At 42.4% G+C, this 22,340-nt stretch overlaps 1 protein-coding gene across 6 annotated transcripts in view; it reads left to right on the top strand.

Annotated features, from left to right (window-relative positions):
* The window catches only part of CRACD (capping protein inhibiting regulator of actin dynamics), a 122,768-nt gene extending 100,454 nt beyond the window's left edge, over positions 1-22,314 (top strand). For 5 of the 6 annotated variants that reach the window (XM_072037589.1, XM_072037592.1, XM_021267653.4 and 2 more), the window contains 7 exons: positions 4,692-4,856; positions 7,033-7,101; positions 8,414-8,596; positions 10,513-13,603; positions 15,294-15,484; positions 16,483-16,648; positions 19,104-22,314. In XM_072037589.1, the coding sequence (XP_071893690.1) occupies positions 4,692-4,856; positions 7,033-7,101; positions 8,414-8,596; positions 10,513-13,603; positions 15,294-15,484; positions 16,483-16,648; positions 19,104-19,264 (4,026 nt within the window). In that variant the 3' untranslated portion in view covers positions 19,265-22,314. The remainder of the gene's footprint in view (positions 1-4,691; positions 4,857-7,032; positions 7,102-8,413; positions 8,597-10,512; positions 13,604-15,293; positions 15,485-16,482; positions 16,649-19,103) is intronic. The other variant, XM_072037591.1, reaches the window with a different exon arrangement.
* Positions 22,315-22,340: the final 26 nt, after the last annotated feature.

Raw genomic sequence — 22,340 nt, 5'->3', positions numbered from 1 at the left:
CTACTTCATACTGAAATACTCATTTACATCTGGATTTGCTGCAAATACATAGGATCTCAGCAGATCCTCTGCCATTTCTTTCTATATACATTTCTTTCATTACTTTCTATAGTCTCCCAGTATACCAAAATAACTTGGTGCTTTCCATTTTATTTTCTCTTAAAAAAAATAAATTAAAAAAAGCTTTTGTAGGGTGTTTTGCCTGTTCAGATGTGCTGCAGATGTTCTTGTGTGGATAAAGAGGTGGGCTCATTTCCATAAAATGAACAATTAGGTAAAGTGTTTCTGCAGCCTAGAAGAGAAATGACAAGGGAGAGAATATGATGGAGATGCATGAATTCATGAATGGAGTTGGGAAGTGAATAGAGGACAAGTACTCAGTCTGTCGCAGTGTGAGAACATAGGAGCATCAGTTGAAGCTAGTCCCATTTCCAACCCAAAACAAATCTTTCTTTATGCATAGCTGGACTGTACAGCTCATTGTCATGCAGCGCTGTTGGTGAAATATTTATAGAAGCTCAAAAAGCAACAACACATTCATAGAAGTTCCCAAATTACTACTGACCCAGAGGCGCTCGGATGCCACAAATCATTGGAGCGTTTTTAGGAGAAATCTTTGTATGGGCTCACCCTGTTCCTGAGTCATTTGATTTTTGGGGTTGCTGTGAGAGACTGTAGAGGGCCAAGAGGTATCTCAGTGTTGGGACTGTTCCTCAGACAGGTACTATTGATGAACTCATGATTTCACAATAGCATATAGCTACAAACCGTAACTTATTTATATCTGTGGGCATTGCAGACAGACATGAAGAACAGGTATTTGAGCTGAAGGCAAAATATCATCAGCACTTCTAAGAATTGTTCAAATAGAACCAGTTAAAATGGTTTATGGATTTTAAACAGAACAGAGAAAGTAGGTAGCTCTCAGGATCTGTTTTTGGAGTCTCCCCAGGCACAGAGCCTTAACAAGCACGATGTGGTTTTGGGGGGCTGACTCCAACACGCATGCAGGCAGGCATGTACACAGAAGAGGAGCCAAATCCGAGTGAAAGAGGAGATGCACAGCCCAATCTGGGCTCGCTGCCGGTTAATATGGAAGGTTTGTTCTGTGGCATTTCCTATGCAAACACAAAGAGTGCTTTGAAAGTTGAAGCTTTTTAATTCTCTGCAGGCACCAAGTAATGCAGAGCAATTTCACTTGGGAATTTTATTTCTGAAGTCATTAACGTTAAGCTGGTGTAAAGAAGTCAGTTAAATTGCCATGTTCTAGCAAATTATTTGGCATGAAATAAGTGGGGCTGTGTCATGGTCCAGTTACCAAAGATTTTTTAAATGGGATGAGTGCGAATGTTTAATTTTTTTTTTCTAAATTCCCAGGATTTCTTTGCCTTTATTAGATGAATACATTATTTACAGCTGCAGCAGTGAGTATCTTAGAGCAGTGAGGCCCTAACCCCAGGGCTGTGGCTTTGCTACATGCTGGTCTATTCTCACCCATCGTGGCAGCTCTGCCCAGTGGGGAGGCGTCCAGGGGCCAGCAGCCCCAGCTGGGGGTTTCCTATCCTGCAGGCACGAGCTGGTGGCAGTGGCGACTTCCTGTGTGCAGCCCTGCTCCTCACCTCAATCTCAGAAATCGTGGGGATGAGGCGAGCCTGTGCTGGGGCAGTTTGATGATCCAGTTCAGAAGCTCTCATATGCGTGTGCATGGTCCCACCAGCCCATTTTGTGGTCATGCGTGGCAGCTGCACTGAGAACGGTCCTGTGGAAATACCTATCGGCCTTGGGGCTGGTAGGACTGAAGGGGAAGGTACAGAGAGGAGGTGTTCGTCTCTTGCCTTCTGTTCCTGACTGACAATGAGACCAGGGAACAGGATGGTGATTCCTGGCTGCCTTTTGCACAGACCAGAAGAGACCAGGTAGGTTTAACTGAGACCTGTATGCCTCTGTGGATGTTCCCAAGGAGTGTTTAGGCATCTTGTGCGTGATTGCACAATGGTAGAACGAAATGTCACGCCTGCAACTGACACTGACTGAGTTGCAAATAATCCTCCTCAGGCACACACTTGCCCTCAGCAGAGGGAGTTCTCAAGAAAGGAAGGATTTAGAGTTCTTCTGTGTCCAGGAACACAACTCCAACTCCCTTCTTTTCAGGGAACGTGGTCTCTTCTCAATGGCTTTGAAGCCTAAATATATGCATCTCTCCATCTCTGGATTGCACTATTTGTGTTTATTCTTTCAAGTAAAATTTGTGTGTTTTTTCTTTTCTTTCAAGGACGATGCAGTTCAGGGTTTTTATAATTGACCAGGTAGAGAATGTATGTGTACAGATTTGAGAGGATAATTGCACCACAGTTACATTACAAACACATTTTCAAAAATAATGAGGAGTACATTTTGTGTCATTCTTTGAAAGCAATCAGAATAAATTTGCTTAGTGGTAACAAACTGCTTGAGATTTAGACATTCAGGACTCAGCATCAGATTTGGAGATTGCAGTATACTGAAAGCAATTGGCCAATGGAAAACTATTAATTGAGTTTATTCTTTTTTTTTTTTCTCTACAAAGTCAGTAAATAAATGCAAAAAAAGAGCCTTCTGTCCATAAGGAATGCGAGGGCTACTCTTTTTTTTTTTCAGTCTTGAAACTGATTTATGCAAGTCTGAGCAAATGAATCTTTAAACTTCAAAATAATTTAAATAACTGCATACAGTCCAGAAATATTGGCAATATGATATTTCCTAGAAATAACAGGAAAACAGCATTTAAAACCCAATGTACATCTTTACAGCATTTTTCCTGTCTAGGAATATGACTTTGAGATGAAGCAAAGAGCAGCCTCAATTAATACAGTACATTGTCAAATTAAGAATCTGTTCAGGAGCTGGTTTCTGCTGGTGTCAGAGGAGCTGCAGGATCAGAGCACAGTCGCAGCCTTCACACTACTGAACACAGGCGTTTGCTCCCTCCAGCTCCTATTTGCACAGTGGAAACCTGTAAGACTTCAAGTCAGAGAGCTGCATTTATAACAAAAACCTTGAAGGATTTTGTGAAACCCTTGCTGTTAGACGATGGGTGCGCTGGCAATAATCTAGGTTGGAATAAACCTCTGCCATTCAAAACTGCCCACTGTTTCAGAATGCTGTGCTAGAGGAGTTTAATTATTTTCCATCAAAATTCAAAAGGGCATAGACTGTTCTGATTCAATAACCTGATTCAGAGGAGCCTCAGTGTGCATTTTACCAGGTTTCTGTATCAAAATACTAAGGTAATGTTTTGCGGTTAGTATGGGTAAACTTAAGCTCACAGAGCAATAATGGAAGAAAGACTGATCTGACCTGGATCCTTCTAGAGGTCTACCTGCTGCTGTTAAAGGGTGTCTTCCCTTGGCAGCTGTTCACCTGAGCCATGTTGATGATTCTGTGGTATGGGAATAAGATATGCCCTTGTTTTTTGTGATACCTACTCTAATCTTTCATATTTCTCAGTCAAACTTGTATCAGGGGTCCATGCAGGTACCTGATGTTCACACTGAATACAGGTTGCAAGTTGAAATGAGCACCACTGAGCTGTTTGCAGTAATGAAAGCCAGAGATGGGAGGTCTCTGGAGAATTTTCTGTCTTTAAAAGATGGTAAGGCAGGAAAATAACTACCTGCTCCCTTCCTTCCTAACTGAAAACATTTTGCTGAAATATTTCAGGAAGAAAATCTGTCATTAAATGTGCCTTATGCCTATTTGTTCTTTCTTCAAGAGAAATTCTTCACTGTTACTAAAAACTTTGCTTTCAAAGACTGTATGGTACATGTGTCTGCTGTAGCCAGAGCTGCAACTTCCCCAATTCATCCCACCAGAGGATAGATGATAACTGCTACTTGTTTTACATGCCTTATCCTTGATATAGTTCAAGAGTGCTTTCTTGTAACCCTAGAGAGAAGATCACTTCAAAACAAAGTAAATGATGGGAAAGCTCCTTTATCTTTTGGTTTACTGTATCTTCTGTGCATAAACTTTTCTCGTGTAAAGGTTGGTGATGGGGCAGTGCATATGAGCATGAACTTACATGAGTCTGTGCACTGTTCCTGGAGAGCAAGCATCTAAAAAAAGCCCAGTTTTCTCTCCTTTGAGAATTTGCCTCCTCTAGCACAGAGTTATGCCAGATCCTTAAGGTATTAAAACTTAAAAGTGGTCCTCACAGTTAGGATATCTTTAAAAACTACAGTTGCATGGCATACAGGGCTTGGGGGTTGGAGGAGAAAGAAGCTGCTTTTTGGGGCAGTTTTAACTTCTCAGGGTACATGTGGATCATGATGTTATCATTTCTTTAAGAAGTAAGGCTTGGTAATTAGCTTTTATAATCAAAGCCTTAATCTAGGACACAGATTAAGAAACCAGAAGGAATGTTGCAAAATTCACAATAATTTTGCAAAAGCTGGCAGCACTGATGAGAGCTCAAGCTGATCACCCAAAGTGAGAACTGATGCAGTGAATTCCTGACCTTGGTCACTTTGTGGGGAGAATGAAGATGGGATGGCTGTCGTGTTGCAGCAGCGTGAGCCTCGAGTTGGTTTTTGTTGTTGTTGTCCTGATTTCTGTGCAGCTTCCATGTGGAGAACAGGCACATGTTAGACTTGACTTGTTTTGCTCATAATATAAATACCCTTTTTTTTTTTTTCCCTCTTTTTGTTTTTCAGCAACAGTTGGCCAAGAATATAAAATTTGGGCAGCCTCCACAAATGACAATTTCTGGGAGGACAATGGGGGAGGCAAGTGCTAGTGTAGAAGAGGACGTATTGCTCGGTAGCCCCATGGAGACTGACACTCAGCAGGACACAGTGCTCTCAGAGAGTGGTAATAAAGTAAGCACTTCAAATCAACATGTTTGTGGCATTACAGTGGTACTACAGCAGGGGAGTTCACTGGGGAGTAACAGATGTCTCCAGTGAGGCATCGCCGGGCTCAGCGGGCTGCTGTATGTGGGTGGCATCTCTCAGCTTGTGCTGCTGGGACTGGTGCGAAGCGTGTGCTCTTGGCATCCCGAGCCAGGTCCCACAGCGTCACCAATTTGAATGTCTGCTCTGCTCCTCGGCAAAACAGGCATTGCTCGCAGCGTAGCTACAGGACCGGATTTTTTCTAAGACAGAAAATATCTTGACATATGGCTTTGCCTGCATAGAAAGCTGTGCACAGCAACTATGGCAAAAATTAAAATCCAAAATGAGATCCATAAAACCCTTGGTCTTGGGGTAAATATCCATATTCCTCACAGACAGGAGATGAAGGCAGGTGGAGAACCATTCTGAGAACAGTCCATAAGCCCAATGTCCAGTGCCATTCAAATAATTGTCCTAATTCTTCATAGAGACTTTGATACAGGAACTGGAGGCATTGAGGTAACTAGAAGGGGCTTGTTTTGACAGTGAGGAAGCACAGCGAGTGATGGGAGCTGTCTGGAAATCCTCTAAGGCGAGACTGGCTCCGTGTGAAGTTGCAGTGGGTGACACGAACACGAGGGACATCCATTTCCCTGCCACAAGGAGGCTGCCTTTGTGCCTGGGTTCCCCTGGGGGAGGCACACAGCACCCCCACTGTGGACATGCACACATCTGATGCTGGAGGGCGACCAAGGCGTGAGCACTAGGTCACTAGGGCTAGCTCTGACTGCAGGAAATGTAACAATAGCAAGTGTCCTCTGCAGCTCATGCCAAAGCTACAGAAGGGAGATTTATGGCTGAGGTGGCCAAAACTCTTCATTGGCCTTCAAGGGGCAGCATAGCTCCCCTCAGCACCCGGCACACCACAGACCTCCAGCTTGAAAGCAGAAGTAATTCAGTCACTGAATCATGGATTACCCCTGGGTATTAAGGAGGGAGAGATTCAGTCCTTACCAGTTGCTCTTTCAAACGCTGTGTTTTGAAAACAGGATTAGTGCTACCTTGCACAATTCCTTTTTCTGAATACTGCAGGAGTAAACGTCCCTTTGACAAGGAGATTGCAGCTCAAAGTGCCCAGGCAGATCCCAACAAATCAGTGCTGAAATGCAAGAGCACTCAGCACTTTGCCTTTCTCTTAATGTGCACTGCTCATTACCTGCTCTATCGGAGCTTTCCTGGCGCATGGCAGCTTGCTTGGTTCCTGCTCCTCTCTGCTGCTGGCCGTGTAACAGCTCCATGTTCGTCTGCATGGGCTGGGGGCACGGGGTGGCTTCTGGCAGGAGCTGGTGGCTGGGCCCACGAAGCACTGTGCTATTTCGTGTCCTCTGCTGCCTTGTGACTGCTGGTTTTCCTCAGCAAGCTGGATCGCCAGCAGGAGTTCTAGGTTTCATTTAATGGGTATTTGTCAAGCTGGTTCTTTATACTTTGTGCTAATAACCTGTTTAGAAGGACGGGCTGTACTTTTTCATGTGCACCTGGTGCAACGGGGTGCCAGCATTCACTAGGTTATGAACTAACACTGTTATGAGTAAAGAGATGTTTCTGGATACAACGAATGCTGCTTCAGCCCCTGTGCCTTAAAATCTCCTTGTGTGAGATGGCTTCAAGGGGGACGATAGCTAAGGAGTCCTAGTGGCCAACAGGCTTGGGTTGCTGCGGGGCTCATGTGCTTTGTGAGGAGTCAGGAGTCTTGGGCTGCAGCTCATTGCAGCAGAGGTAATGCTTCACAGGGGAGGGACCAGGTTTGTAGCTGTGGTTAGGCCTAGCTCAGGAGAAAACAAAGGTAGTATGAGCTGCCTGAAATCCTGCAAAGCTGTGCTCTTCCTTTTGATTTTGAGCCTAGTTATCTCCTTAAGGAATTTTGCCCTTTGTAGTATGTAGCAGCAGTGACTGCTTCTTATAGACAGCAGTGATCGAAGGAGCAACAAAGAGAAAAACATGTCTGGAAACAAGAATTATTTATCTATCAATCCTGCAGTGACACAACATGAAAAAAATAAATGCCTACTTTAACTTGTCTGATTTCACAAGTCCTTCCACCCATATTTATTAGATCCTGTATGTTTTATAATCTAGCTGTGGTAATCTTCTTGTTTTCTAGTCAACTGAGGCTCCAGATTTGTTGAGAAAAATGAATTTGCCCGGAGCAGGACGTGAAGTGGAAGAAAAGGTACCAAAACTTTTATACTCTGTTTGCACTCAGTTACTTTGCCGGTTTTAGTTACTAGAAGCCTGACAATTAGTTTTTGCTTCAATTCACATTTCTTTGTTTCTTGACCATCCAAGACTTTGTAAATAAGCGCTCACTGAGACTGAGAAATTTGCTTCTACACTGAGAGCTGATGGCAGAACTCAGCCTCTGCCAGTCCTGCAGCATTCCTGCATTTGATGCATTAATCACAGAGACACAATTTTCCTAAGTACTTCTACTACTTTGTTATGTCTACGCGTAATTCAATAACTGTATGCAAAATGTTCCATCAGCTCTTAAGTAATTGGTTCCCTCATTAGCATATGTTTAACCTCGGAAGACTGCAGAGCTGTCTGGAAAACAATGTATGGGACTCTTCCCTTACAGATGTTTTCTCCTTTATTTTTTTTTTTTGTGTGTGTGTTCTTTTTCCACTGGGGTTGCGCCAAATACCAGTCTTGGGATGATAGGTCAGTGATTTACAGGAGAGGCTGTGATTATGGGCACTCTCACAGGTCTAGACATACAGCTCCACTCTATTCACACAAGTTGTCTCACAAAATCACTTTGTTTGTATTTGCAGTTTCTGAACCTAAATATTTGAAACACAAGAGGAAAAGCACCAAAGCCAGTATTCTTTTTTTCTATTTTTTTTTTCCTTTTTTTCTTTTTTTTCCAGTACTTTGGTGCTAGCTTGGACAACTCCCCGTGTGGCAGGAAGCTTTTCTGGAGGCACTGGGCTGGTCTGAGACCCAATATCTCACTCAGCTCCCATGCAAACAGTACAGCTGTGTCACTGTTCTAATGCTTATCTAAGTCATTCTCATTTATTCTTGCCTAAAGTCTATCATCTAAATGATTTAAAGATGCACATATTTTTCAATAAGCAAACTTTAAAATGTTCTAAGGGATGTTGTTGAAAACTGCCTCTGCCCCTCCCATTTCCAACAGCTTCTGCGTGGAACTAAATTGTGAACAAAGTTAGAACATTCCAAGTCATTTTTAAATGAAAATTACGCAAATGTATGGTACTGGGAAAAGGAAAATGTTACAGCTGGATGAAGTTCTTAATTTCCGTAGTGGAAAAACAGGGTTTGAAATAAACTATTTATACTTATAAACTAGTTTATAAACTAATAATTGCTTTGAATTCAAAACTGCAAAGTTTTGCGGGGATTGTTTTTTGTTCTGCTGTTGTTGTTTTTGTGTGTTTTGGTTTGTTTGCTGTATGAATATTTTTAAATGGAACAAATAGTTTAATAAAAGCTTCTTGTCTTTGTGATATGGACAGGTCACTCCAGTCAGACCATCTCGGCCAAAAAGACAATTCTCCTGTTCTGGCACGATTGAAACAATCAATCTGGATGCAGTTCCCCAGGCTGTTGCTCGTCTAGACAACAGTGCAGCTAAACACAAGCTGTCAGTAAAGCCAAAAAAGCAAAGGATGTCAAGAAAGCACAAGAGATTAACAAAGGTATTGAACCACTGGTGAAATAATGAGGGGGTACTTGTTAAGCTGGGTAACCACAAATGAGTGCGCTAGGAGTACCAATAGAGAGAAGACTGCCTCAACATGTAATTAATACCGTTAGAGAGTTACTGAAGCTTCTTGGACAAATCTTGTGTCTCCAGGGCAAAACAAAATGTTTTTTTTGTCTTGAAATCAAGATAAAGACATAAAGATAAAACCCTACCTGGCCAGATGATGCAAAAAAGCTTTAATCACAGAACCATAGAACGGCTTGGGGTGGAAGGGGCCTTTTAAGTTCCACCCAGTTCCAGCCCCTGCCATGGGCAGGGACACCTCCCACCAGACCAGGCTGCCCCATCTGACCCGGCCTTGAGCACCTCCAGGGAAGGGGCACCCACAGCTCCTCTAGGCAGCCTGTGCCAGTGCCTCACCACACTCTGAGTGAAGAATTTGAACATCCCCAGCTCTCTCAGCCTGTCTTCACAGGAGAGGTGCTCCAGCCCAGATCATCCTCATGGCCCTCCTCTGGACCCGCTCCAACAGGTCCTTGTCCTTCTTGTGCTGGGGGCCTCAGACCTGGATGCTAGCTAATATGATAGCTATAGTAATAGCTAATATATGTAGTTGAAACAAATGCTACTTAAATCTGAGGTATTTCAACTAGAGTTTTCTGATTCTTGCTATTCTATTTTATTTATTTAAAAAAAAAAAAAAAAAACAAGTCTTAATGGTCTGAAGGATATCTGCCACTGTTAATGCTGCTCTTGTATAGGCGATCAGGTAGTACAAATTGGGGGGAAAATAAATAGCTTTTCTTAAAATGGCACGGATTGTGAGAGTGGTGGTATCATTGTCTTACATGAAAGACCAAGACTTGAGTAACAGCTCTTTCAGTAGTTTTTAAAGTGAATTATCAAGTCCTAGCTCCATGTGCTTACTGCATGGTTTTTATCTTGACATCTTACCAGCGTTTGTAAATGGGACTGTTGAAGTGCTACAGCATACAGGAGAGCCCACTTCCCCACCATTGTACTGCAATGTCACTTTTTTGATGAAGAAATTAAATACAAGCCTTTTTTATACAGAGTGGTTCTGTTTAACTGGAGCCAAATGATGACAAACGATAGCTGGACAGGGCATTACCTCTGCTCTTTCCCTCATGTGAAGTGCTGGGCAGCACTGTTCAGGTGCAGCTCATCTCAGACCATGTCGCTGCAGAGACAAGGAGCAGGCTGTGCAGGTCTGCCCTCGTTGTGCTGCAGGCATTGCACGTGCTGGACAGCGCGGCTTTGCGAGGGAGCTCTGGGTTTTGTCAGTGGCCTGGCAGTAGAACTGGAGGTTTGGCTGCCTGTGAAGGTATCCTGGCTCAGGATTTGTGAAAAGCAACCACATGCTGTTTCCCTGAGCAGAGTCCTTTCCTGGATTGCAGTGCAGAGCTCTTTCATGCGGGTAACAGCTTCTGTCTCAGCTAACATGTAGATTTACTACCAAAAAGCTGGCAAAACAACTGCCCTTAGGCTGGTGCTAATTATTGCAAGCTCTAAGAATGGAGCTCCAAGTAACAAAAGAGGGATACAAAACACATTTTCTCTATTCCTCAGGCCACTGTAAATTTGAAATGCCAGGTCTTAATCTGGATTAACTCATGTAACCAAAGGGTGACTGAATATTTAGCATTACACTGTTACCACTGTAGGGATGTTTTCTTCTTTATAAGGGCTATCACCTGTACGGGTGAGAGGCAGGGAATATACGGTGATGGTAACCATAAACTGCAGTGTGTTGGCTCTGGATGCGAATCGTTGTTTTTAAAGAAAAAAAAAGTAATTTTGCATTTGCAAGTGATAGTTTTTTCGCTGTAAGTAACAAGCCAACAAGTAGGCAATATCAAGTAACTCCATGCTTGTCTCCCATTTCAGGGATCACAAAGTTTAACAATAACAGAATTTGAGCCAGAGGATCTAGAAACTGAGCTGTTTGCAGACAGATACCCAGGTTACAACGGCCACTTCACAGCAGACAAGCTAATCCAGAGCAGAGATGAGCCAAAGCAGCTTCCACTGGCAGAGGAGAAAAGAATTGATCACTGGGGCATCCTTGAGGCCGAAAGGATAAGGCAGATTGTGGAAATGGATGAACAAAGGGAAATGGAAGAACAAAGAGAAATGGAAGAACAAAGGTGCCAAGAGCGTGAGCAGATCCAAAAAGAGCAGGAGAGGAGGGATCATGAAGAGGAGAGCAGGCAGAATCTCCTTAAAGGAGAGACATCTTTGAAAACAGAGGAGCAAGCATGCCAGGAAGAGGAGAGAAGACTGCTGGAGGCAGAAAAGAGGCAAGAGCTGGAGGAGCAGAGGCAGAAGGAGCTGGAAGAGCAACAGAGACAAGAGGTGGAGCAGCAGAAGCACAGGGAATGGGACGAGCAACAGAGACGGGACCTGGAGGAACAGAAGCACAGGGAATGGGATGAGCAACAGCCACAGGAGCTGGAGGAGCACAAACACCAGGAACAGGAGGAGCAAAAGAGACGAGAGCTGGAGGAATGGAAATACCAGGAACAGGAGGAGAAGAGCCAAGACCTAGAGGAGCAGAAGTTCCAGGAACAGGAGGAGCAGAAGAGGCAAGAGCTAGAGGAGCAGGAGCACCAGGAATGGGAAGAGCAGAGGCACAAGGAGCTGAAGGAGCAACAGAGACAAGAGCTGGAGGAGCAGAAGAGGCTAGAGCTGGAACTGGAAGCACAAAGGCAACATGAGACTGAAATACAGTGTCAAGAGCAAGAGGAAAGAAATCAGCTGGAGGAACAAAAAGAACTCAAGGAACAAAAGAAGGAAGAAAAAGAGAGACAAGAGCTAGAAGAGAAAGAACTTCAAGAAGCTGAAATAAAACTGAAGCAGGAGAAGGAACTTGAGAGCCTCAAGCAACAAAAGAAACAAGAGGAACAAAGGCAGCACTTGAAGGAGAAAGGAGAAAAGACAGAGGAAGAACAACCCCAGCAATTACTGGAGAAGAAACAGAAGCGGGAAGAGCAGAGAAAACATAAGCTCACAAAACAAATGCACTTGGAAAGTACAGATATTATGCAACAAGATGAACTGAAGCAGCAAAAGGACCAAAATGAACAAGAATGGAGCAAGCTGCAGGAGCAGAAGACAGAACCGGATGGAAAATATCTTCAGCAAAAGCAACAAGAAAAATCCTTGGAGCAGCAACAGGACAAGGATCAGCTGCGTTCTGGAGGGGCTGACAGGCATCCGGTGGAGGACAAGCTCCAAGAAAGACCAAGACCCCCAAAACTGAAACAGACAGAAAAAGGGAATAAAACAGCAGAAGAAATCCTAGCCCAGAAGTTGAAGAGAGAAGTCGATGCTCAGGAACAAAAGCGAATAGGGGAAGAACTCAGGTGGCAGGAAGTAGACGAAAGACAAACTGCATCCAGACCCTTCACGTTCCAGGTGTCTTCTGGAGATAAACAGATCATATTTCAGAAAGTAAATCTGAGTCCAGTCATGCCTGTCAAGGGAGCAGGGCTCGCTTCTCCTTCCCTCAAAGACTGCAGGGTGCACACCTCCAGCAAGAGCTCCCCCACACTGCCCTCGTCTGTGTGTGTGCCCCACACAGCTATTCTGGTTACTGGAGCGCAGCTGTGTGGCACCGCGGTTAACCTGAACCAGATAAAGGACACGGCTTGTAAGTCCTTACTGGGCTTGACAGAGGACAGAAAAAACGTGGATATTCCTTCACCAGAGAAGGCCCAGGAAAAAAAGCCAGGTACCAAACCTGCCAACAGTAAAATGAAATATGCACAAGAGACGCTGGACCAAGCCACGCTGGCTGAGTGGGCCTCCATCCGCTCCAGAATCCTAAAGAACAAAGAAAACAGCAAATACAACGAGAAGGACAGAGTGAGCGGCTGCAGGCACAGCGACGACTGGACGCCCCGAGGGCGAGGTGCTCCCCATGGTAACTTGAGGAAAACCCTGTCTGCAAATGCAAAGTTCTCAATAACACCAGCGTGGCAGAAGTTTTCAGAAGCTTCAAAAAACAATTTGGACACTGAGAACGTGAGTGCAGCGAAGGGCAGTGAAGCAGTGGCTGTGGGAAGAACCACGGGCTCAGCTGCTGACCTGGCTGGGGAGGTGGCGCCTGCTTTGAAGGACAGCTTAGCTGAAACGGCTAAAGAGAAACTGGAAACCCGCAGTGAAATTACAGACAACACAGAAGGCTGTAAGTTTGCAAAAGATCTTCCATCTTTCCTGGTTCCAAGCTTTCCTCATCCTCCAGGTAAAGAATTACCCCAGCCAGAACCTCCAGGTGCGCTGGAAAATCAGCAGGGTACCAGCAGCAAAAAAACTGATAAGCCAGCACCAAACGGAGAAGAAAACGTTTCTCCTTTTGGGATAAAGTTACGGAGGACAAACTATTCTTTACGTTTCCATTATGATCAACAGGCAGAGCAAAGGAAGAAGAAAAGATACAGTGCAGGAGATAGCTTTGATGGTGTGCCTGACCCTCTGGTTACGACAGAAGGTGAGAAGGATACCACTGTTTTTGCTCCACAGGAGAGCACATCCCCTGGCACGGGAAGAGCGAATGTCCGTGGGAATTTAAAAGACTCCAAAGACTCTGCAGTTACTGTGGTAGAGCTCTCACAGCCCGCGGGCACACCACTGCCAGCCCCCAGCCAGGGCTCTTTACCTCCTCACGAGAAACCAGCGTGCAAATCACTGGCCCCGCAGAAGCCTGCGCTAGCCCCAAAGCCTGCCAGCCAGACGCCACCGTCCTCTCCTCTCTTGAAAATGAACCGCTCGAACCTGGCTGACACGCTAGGGCAGAGGTTTGTTAAAGCTGAATCGGACGGCAGCTGGAGGAGAGAAGACAGAGCGGTGCCCCCCGCAGCACTGAGTGAGAACAAAAACGAAGAGGAAGAAGTCAGAGAAAAGAAGTCATTTTTCCCATCTCTAAGCATTCCCTGGAGAGAGAAGAACGACAAAAAGCCTGAGCCGCTGAAGAAAGGTACGTACTTCGAAAAACTCATTTAGCTATTGTCTACGTTTATAAAATGAGATACCGTAGTTATGATACAGGAAGAAAACTGGTCTTAAGCTATAATTGTAGCCTGGCATGTTATTTGTGGAGTGCCACTGCTTTGCTTAGGGTTGTCTGAGGGAGACTTCCCATTCCCGCAGTTTGATTTGGATACACACAAAATCAATGTGGCCAGTGTGACCTGCTAAAGTAAATTAATTTCTAGGAGGTAAGTGAAGCACGTGTGTTTTCTGAGTTAGTCAAATGATGGACTTCGTGTTCCATGTGTAATGGCATCATCGGAGCAGAGGGAGTCATTCTTACAATTCACATCATGTCGTGTATATTTTTAGGGGAACGGTATCTAACTTACAAAGAAAATAAGATGCAGTTGCCCTTATGGTGCCTGCCCTGGGCAAATTCTCTACATACCTATATGTGGGCACAAACCTGCATTTCAGAAGCACTCTGCAGTAGTAGAAGCAATCTGAGTAGTCATAGTCGCTCTTCAGAGGAAGGCTGAAAGTGCCTGTGTCCTGAAATAGCTTTCTGTACAAATGGAAAAAGCCCCCTGTCAGCATAAGGGCACTCACAGAGCGTTTATTTGGGAAATCCCCCCCCCCCTTTTTTTTTTTCATTCTTGGTTTCTGTAAGCATCAGGGCACTTCTAAAGTCGTATCTCAGCAGAACCACTACATATTTTCACAGTCTGTGAGCACGAATACCCTTTTCCCTTTCACTTTTAAATGAGGATTTATGGAAATAGTTGGAGGCATCGCTGCCACCCTGGGAGAGTGGGGACTGGTGCTGAGGGTTTTCTGTGCTCTGCAGGAACCCTTACACCCACAGTGCTGCTCCCTGCCCCTCACAGCTCTATGCTGGCTGCAAGCCCCAATGTTGTTCAAGATACAGAAAGTCTCTAGCTTGTTGTCAGAGATGCTTTTAGCCTCAAATACAACTTGCAAACATCAGTACAGATATTTAAAGGTTTGTAAGATCAGATTATAGGTGGTTTGGTTGCTAGCTCAAATGAGACTTCTCAAATAACTACTCAAATAAAGTCTGATTTCTTTCTGGGAGTAGCCAAAGGCACCAACTGTTAGAGAAGGTTACATCCACCTTTTATTGCTCTTGTGTCATTGCACTGAATGAGAAAACAACCAATGCTCAAGTGGTAATTAAAAACAAACAAACAAACAAAAACTTTTTAAGAGGGACTGCAGTTACAATTAATTTTCAGCACCCTTTATTAGCTGAGTTTGGACACTGTTCCCTTAAATGTGGCTGGAAGACCAGGAAGCTGCAGTATCTAGTGGCTGCACCCCTTTCCTTCCCTCAAAGGTACAAACAATCATTGAATATGTATCACTTACTTTCACTTAAATGTCTCCTAGGTAGTGGAGAAGTATATGTAGTAAATTAGGCTAGAATTCTAGTGGACAGGCTTTCTAACAACAAAAAGATAGATTTGTACTGCTGTATGAGAATGCTGAATTGGGTCTTATTCTTGAGGCATTCAAACAGTTTCAGGTTTTGCCATACAGTTCATGAAGGTCTGTGCATGGCACAGAAATCAATAAGCTTAGCTGCGGAGTTGGACACGGTGGGTAAGTTGTACTAATTTGCTTGAGCAAGGGATGTGCATTACTCAACCAGTTCTCTTCATGTTTTCTTGCAGAAAAACCAGTCCTCCAGAGCAGGCACTCTTTAGATGGCTCTAAATTGATGGAAAAAGTTGAAACTTCACAACCACTTTGGATTACATTGGCGCTACAAAAGCAAAAGGGATTTCGTGAACAGCAAGCTACTAGGGAAGAGAGGAGACAAGCCAGAGAGGCAAAGCAAGCAGAGAAGCTGGCTAAAGAAAATGTAAGCAATCCTTAGAAATACTGATGTGATCATTGCAACTACTGCCTGGTTTTATTTTGTGGAAGGGATTTTTTGTTGTTGTTGTGGTCAGTCTGTAAGATGTCATAAAAGCCAAGATGAAGGTGAGTAAAAAGTAGTCTGAAAGTCCAGAGTTCCACTCTGCAAATCTCCAGAAGGAAATAATGTGCAATGGTGTGACAAAATCTAATGTCTTAATATCAGAGGATAGTTAATAGCAATCATAAGCAGGACCCCTATGCAGGTCGTACAACAGAAAAATTGTATGGAAAGTCTGTCCTTCAGAGCTTGAGAGAACCTCGGTGCTTTGGGATATAACAGCTGGAAGATTCATTACTAGGTGAATATTAGTAAGCTTGAATTTATTTTTATTAGCATATATTACTTGGATAAAATGTAGATGAGTGAAAGAAATGCACTGTAATACAAAACATGCAAACACTTAAAGCAGGCAATGAATTCAAGTATCGCGTCTCTCCTGTTCTCTAAGTAGGTATTTTTCTATCAGTATTTTCCCCTTACAGTACAGCACTGACGCTGTGCAAGCAGTGATCACAGAATCACTGTGATGCTGTATGTAGGAACCACAGATGGTAAAAAGGGAAGTTGTGTGGATAATGAAGCCCATTTTGATGTTTGTTATGGGACCCAAATTTCTGATGGACAGATATGTACAGACATACGTAACTGGTGGGTGTGAAGCTGCCCACAGACACACACTGTTCTGTACTGTGTGTAACAGGTTGGACTGGGTCAAACTGCTCAATATTTTGACTGAAATGACAAATTTAATTTTACTGTCTTCTTTTACAAGCTTTACTAACTCTAAGTTTTGGAAGAATCCGAGTGTTTGGATTCTTTGCCCAAAAGGTTAAGGAAGGGACAGGTGATGACCAAAAGCATCAAGCGTGCTATCTCTTACTGGCAGCCACTACAGGACAGGCCAGTCCTAATTTACCAATTTTTCCTCTCTGTTCTAGGCGGCTGTGAGTAACCAGTCAGATAATAAAAGCAGCAGCAGCAAAACAAGCACACTGCAGAAATCTACACCTCAAGAGGGGGAGAAGAAAATTGAGACTGCTGTGTCAAGACTAGAAAGAAGGGAGCAGCTGAAAAAGTCTAATACCCTTCCAACTTCTGTGACAGGTACAGTGACAGATTTGCATTTCCTCTAAGAATAATGCACTTGTAGAATACAATACGTATGATCTTGAGAAAGTGAACGACTTTTCTCTCTCTTATTACCCCTAGAATTAAGAATGCATTTGCTTTTAGCAGGAGCAATACAACTTGGCCCAGTCTTGTGTGCTGGCCGTTACGCTGGAAGTACATTGTTTTAATCAGCTTTTGCTAGGTTCCCCAGATCAGTAAAGTTGCAGAACTATGTCTGCTCAGAATTGCCCCAGTTCAAGTTAACAACTCAAAACAAAAATTAGGCTGTCTCCCCAAGTCATACCCAACAAGTATTTTTTGAATGAGTCTAGTGAATTTAAGGGCATTTGCTTTGCTGCAAATTGCAAGTGCAGTGCTGATTTGCCTTTAGGCTGAGGGTCAGAGCAGAGCAGAAATGGTGTACCTGTGTGGGAAACAGGGCGTGTTATGTTCTCACACCTCTCTCTTTGGAGAGGAGAAATTATCTCCCAGAATATTTGGAATGAGGACGTGTGCCATTCAAGAAGACAAAAAATAACTACATTAAATTGAAGACAGCCTATCACTTTGAATTTAGGATATATTTAGTATCTACTTTGGACAGGTGGAACCAGAACCCACTACTGGACTTGTCACTTGGATACAGTGAATATTCATAAATAATATTCATACCTTATGTATTCAAAAGGCAGAAACATGAAAACAAATGCTTCCCCAAAGGTCATGGCATTTGGAGTGATTGTTGAAATGTGAGATTTGTGTAATATTTCTCTAGCCAACATTAGTTCTAGGCAAAAGGTTTTGAAGAAGACTATGGATAAATAATGAAGAAACCTTTTTACAGGGTAGGCTGTAAATAATGGGGGCTGCTTTGGAAGTAAAGTGTTAATACTTGTTAGCTAAGCATCAACACTGCCTGTAAACATGCTTAATAATGCTTGTAAAGATGCTTGTTGGCCAAGAATAACATCTCTCAGTGTCTTCAAGAAACGTGTAGATTTGGAACGTAGTGGCATGGTTTAATAGTGGACTTCAGTACCAGGTTAAAGGTTGGGCCAGATGATCCCAGAGGTCTTCTCCAACCTGGATGATTGTCTGATTCTAAATACACGTGTATCAGCTGTGTCTATCCAGTACCCCTCCGAGCCAAGAATTATGGGATGTAACTCTGAAAGCAGTGAGGTTACAGCTTCCTTAGCTTCCTAACAGTAATGGCTAAAGCAGCGCCATCCCATGCCACAGACTGTTCTAAGCAGGACACAAAGGGGCACCAGGCAAACCTGTATTCAGTTGGCTTAGGTGCTGCATGTCCACAGTGCAGCTGCGTGCCCGTGCAGATATGCCTGAGAACTTGTTTTGCTTGCAACATCTTACACAGATTGCCCCAAACTTTCACGCTACCTGTTAGCTTGCTTCCAGCACCCAAACTGCCTTTGGAGGCTGGCAGCTGGAAAAGCCTTAGAGCATTCCTCCCACAAGCTGCCACAGGGCTCCACTGCAGCCCTACCTGGAAAGATGCAGTGGTAAGGTACGTTGTACTGCAATATGGTGTCAGCTCTAGCAGGAAAACTCTAGCACGATAGATGATCCAAAATTAGATTAAAGAAAGACCAGGAAAAAAAATAGCCTTGGAAGGTCTGTCTGCACTAGGATATGAATTTCATGAGGAAATCCAAGAGGAATTGTCAATTATGTTAAAGTGAAAGCCTGACTGTTGGCTCTAAGGGAAATAGTGACTGGGTACCCATGTGATGCTGTCTACATTTGGAGTTAGGTAGCCATTACCAACAGCACAAGTATAATGTAAGCCAGCGTTTCTTTACTATGGATGACAGCACTGATTTAGGTTTCCCACAATTAGGAGAGCATTTAAAACAGAAGACCAGGCTAGAACACGTTTAGAATAAGGTTGCTGAGATCTCCTGTAAGGACCTTTAAAAAAATTTTGAAAAGGTTGGTGTGCTTCCGATTTGCACATAAATCTCGTGCAAGAACTCCTATAGCCATTAAAATAGCATAGATTACCACAACCTTTAAAATTACTAGCTTTTCGAAGTGTCTGTCTGCAGCAGTACGTTAGTAGCAGTATGCTACTGTTCATTTAGTAGTTAGTTAAAAATACATCATTAAAGTTACACTAAGAAGAAAAAAAATATTTTTGCAATGCATACAATTTTACAACTTTTTAAAACATTCAAAACCTGACAGTGGAACACAACTTCAAGTAATTTGTACTAAATACATTTAACAAAAAAAGATTTTTGGCTTAAAAAGAAATGGATAAGAGACTAATGAGTTAGTAATAGTAAATAGTATGATTTAGAAGGTTGGAAAGCAGTGTGATAAAACAGAACATCTTCCAGAGAAAAGAAATCTCTGTAACTGTGACAAAATACTGGGTTTAAATAATGTTTGTTTTGTCTCTCCCTCCCCCCTCTGTCACAAACAGTGGAAATTTCTGATTCTGTTCCATCAAACCCGCTGGCAAAAGAGGTGGCCAAGAGATTCTCCACGCCTGATGCTAACCCTGTGTCAACAGAACCAGCCTGGCTTGCGTTAGCCAAAAGGAAAGCAAAAGCCTGGAGTGACTGTCCACAGATCATAAAGTAAACCATACAATTACGTCTTATTGCTGCCTATTAATTGCTTTCTTTTTATTTATTCAGCTTTTTACACATGACAAACCTGAAAATGCATGTATTGAAGAACTGAAAACTGAACTGATTACCATTTTGCTCTAGCTCACTGTAAAGTGTACTCAAGTCGTATATTCCATTGCTTTGACAAATAGCTAAATGAGGTCACATGCAAATTTCAGAGCCAGTCTCTCAAAAATTCAAGAATGCTCAGATACTGGATGTAAATTTTAGCTGGTATCATCAGAAGGAGCAGAACTTAAGAAGCTCCTTAAATTCTCTGAGTATTTGGTTCTGCAATTTTAGATCTCTGCTGTTAAGTGGAGATCTCAGAAAAGCTTTTCAACACTCCATTGTTGAAAATTTATGCAAGATGCATGTTCCCTTCTCTTATTCCTAAATTTTCTTAAATGTTAAACTGTATGAACTGTCAGTTCTACCTGCTATTTGAAAGCTTCTTACCTAATGAACTTTGGGAAACATTTTTCCACCCGCAAACGATAAATAAGGACCATCCAAATGCTGAGGTAATTTCTTTCATCATAGCATTAACGTATTATGTCTATATTCTCTCACTCCTAGCAAGGAAAACAAAACAATTCATCCAACTTTATAAAAATTACTAGTTAAACAGAAGTCAGAAAGTTTTCAGAAAGAAGCCTCTATTCTCTACAACTACTTGAAAGGAGGCTGCAGTGAGGAAGGTGTTGGTCTTTTTTCCTCAGGTGACAAGCAAAAGGACACAAGGACACAGTCTCCGTTGTGCCAGGGAGGTTTAGATTGGATGTTAGGGAAGATTTCCTTCACAGAGAGGACGGTCAAGCATTGGGACGGGCTGCCCAGGGCACTGGTGGAGTCCTCATCCCTGGAGGTATTTAAGAGATGTGGGGGCACGGCCCAAAGGGGCACAGTTTACTGGTGGGACTTGGCAGGTCAGGTTGGTGGCTGGATTTGGTGACCTGCAGGGTCTTTTCCAACCTGGCTGACTAAGCCAGAGGCAGTGTTTATTCAGGTCATTTAAGCGCATTACTGGTTCTGTGCTTGGCCATGTTTAAGATGCATACAGACAGCGATTGCAGATTAAAACTTGAAATCAATTGTCTGGAACTGAAGTAAGTAAAACTATTCCTGTGCTCCTGTACGTCTAGAATTAGTCTCATCAAGTTCCCACAGGAATAAGATTGCATGACTGGATTCAACTGAAACCTGAAAGCTCAGTCAGTGACATCTCTAAAGTTTTAACTCTGCGTTCTTCCTGATCTTACTTCATGCGCAGCTTTAGGTGGTTCAGATAACTTCCCATGCTTTGACCAAGACAGCCAGCAGACTTCAGAAAGTGTTTTTGTACCTCTCCCAAGTAAGTGCTTACTTACCCCCATCTGGGGTACCTGCTGGGGCAGATTCTTTGTTACTTCTTTGTACCTAAAATAGAAGTGTTCATTCCCAACCTATTACAAAAATGGAAAAAGTCCATCATTTTACTATTCTTAATATCCCACAGAAATATCTGTGTCTACATTTTTAAAGTAATTCTAGTAAATATATTTGTAACACTCCCGAGTTTGTTTTTCAGGGAAGTTTTTAAGTTTGAACATCTCCTTGTAATGATAAGGCTCAAGGGAACCTTTAAATCTAAAACATTTTAAAGGGAGATATTTTCGTGAGAATAAGTTGCATCATTATAGATTCACACACATTCCATGGAAGTATTTTAGCCAAACTGCTGTATGCAGCATGAGTAGCAGTACTTTAAATTATGCAGAAAACAGAATGAAACCTGCCATAGCCTCCCATTCCAAAAATCAAAAAGGGCTTGTCCACAAAGTCATTACTGAATACTCTATTTCCTATCAAAGCAAAAACAAAGGTTCAGTATCATGGTTACAACAGCACAAACACAAAGGATGCATTAGATTGAGTAGCTGTGCAGCAGCAAGACGTTTTTTCTTGTGTCTCTTTTAAGCCATCAGTTTTACTGTTTTATATTTAAAACCAGAATCTCTAAAGTAACTTTTTTTCTCTTAATATAAGTATTTTAAATGTTTTGTACAGAGATGGGGCAATACTGTTCTCAAATATTTGGAAAAAAATACTTAACATCTTCAAAATAAAAATCTCTGCAAGCTTATCTGAGAAAGAATTGGGCCCATTAGTGTCTTTGCTCTGCTAGCACCATGAATTAGTGCTGCTTAAGTCTGATTTACACTTTTTTTCTGAGTTTATAAGCCTGCACTATTTGTAATTACAAGAACTAGACTGCCTGAAACCCATCTTCAGGATTATTTCTTGGGACAGGAATCCAGGCAGAAATACAGAGACGGTGAAGTAAATCAGGATTGAAGTATTCCAAAAAGCATAGCATAATTAGGTGCTATTGTGCATGACGTGATGATGCAATTTTCCAATACAATACACTTATAGCACATAAAAAAGAGCTTTCATTAAGGATGGTCTTAATCTAAAGCTTCAAAGCAGAAGTTGTTTTCAACTATAAAGGTATCTAGTGTAATAATGGAAACTGTATTCTGTACAGTACTTGGTGGAAACATTTCTAAAGTGTACATGTTTAACAGTGACATTTCATGTTAAATTAACAAAAATTTGCACTAAATACCAATGAAGTGAAGTGTTACTTTGCTTTATCTTTGTTGCAACCATTACTGATAAAGTGTTGGAAATCTGTAAGAAAAAAAAAAAAGAAACAAAAAAACAAAAAACACAACAAACCACCAAAACATTACTACTGACTTTAAAACAGCAAAAATGTTTTAAGAACCGAACAAACCACTATGTAGTATATTGTCTCGATTTTTTGTAACTTAAACACATGAAATACCATTTCTTCTGACAAGGTTATATATGATTAACCTCTATGTTCATATAGTAATGTATAAAAACTATGAGATGTATAATTGTGGGGTATTTGTTGTGTACTTTTTTAATTTTTCAAATGTTTTAAAGTGCAATTGTTTATTATACTTATGTCATTTTAATTCTTATTAAACTATAACCCAGTCAAAATTATCTAAGCAAGGGTGTATCAATTCTGT

Source organism: Anas platyrhynchos, chromosome 4, assembly GCF_047663525.1.
Source record: "Anas platyrhynchos isolate ZD024472 breed Pekin duck chromosome 4, IASCAAS_PekinDuck_T2T, whole genome shotgun sequence".
NCBI lineage: Eukaryota > Metazoa > Chordata > Aves > Anseriformes > Anatidae > Anas > Anas platyrhynchos.
This window is presented reverse-complemented; position numbering and strand designations above follow the sequence as displayed.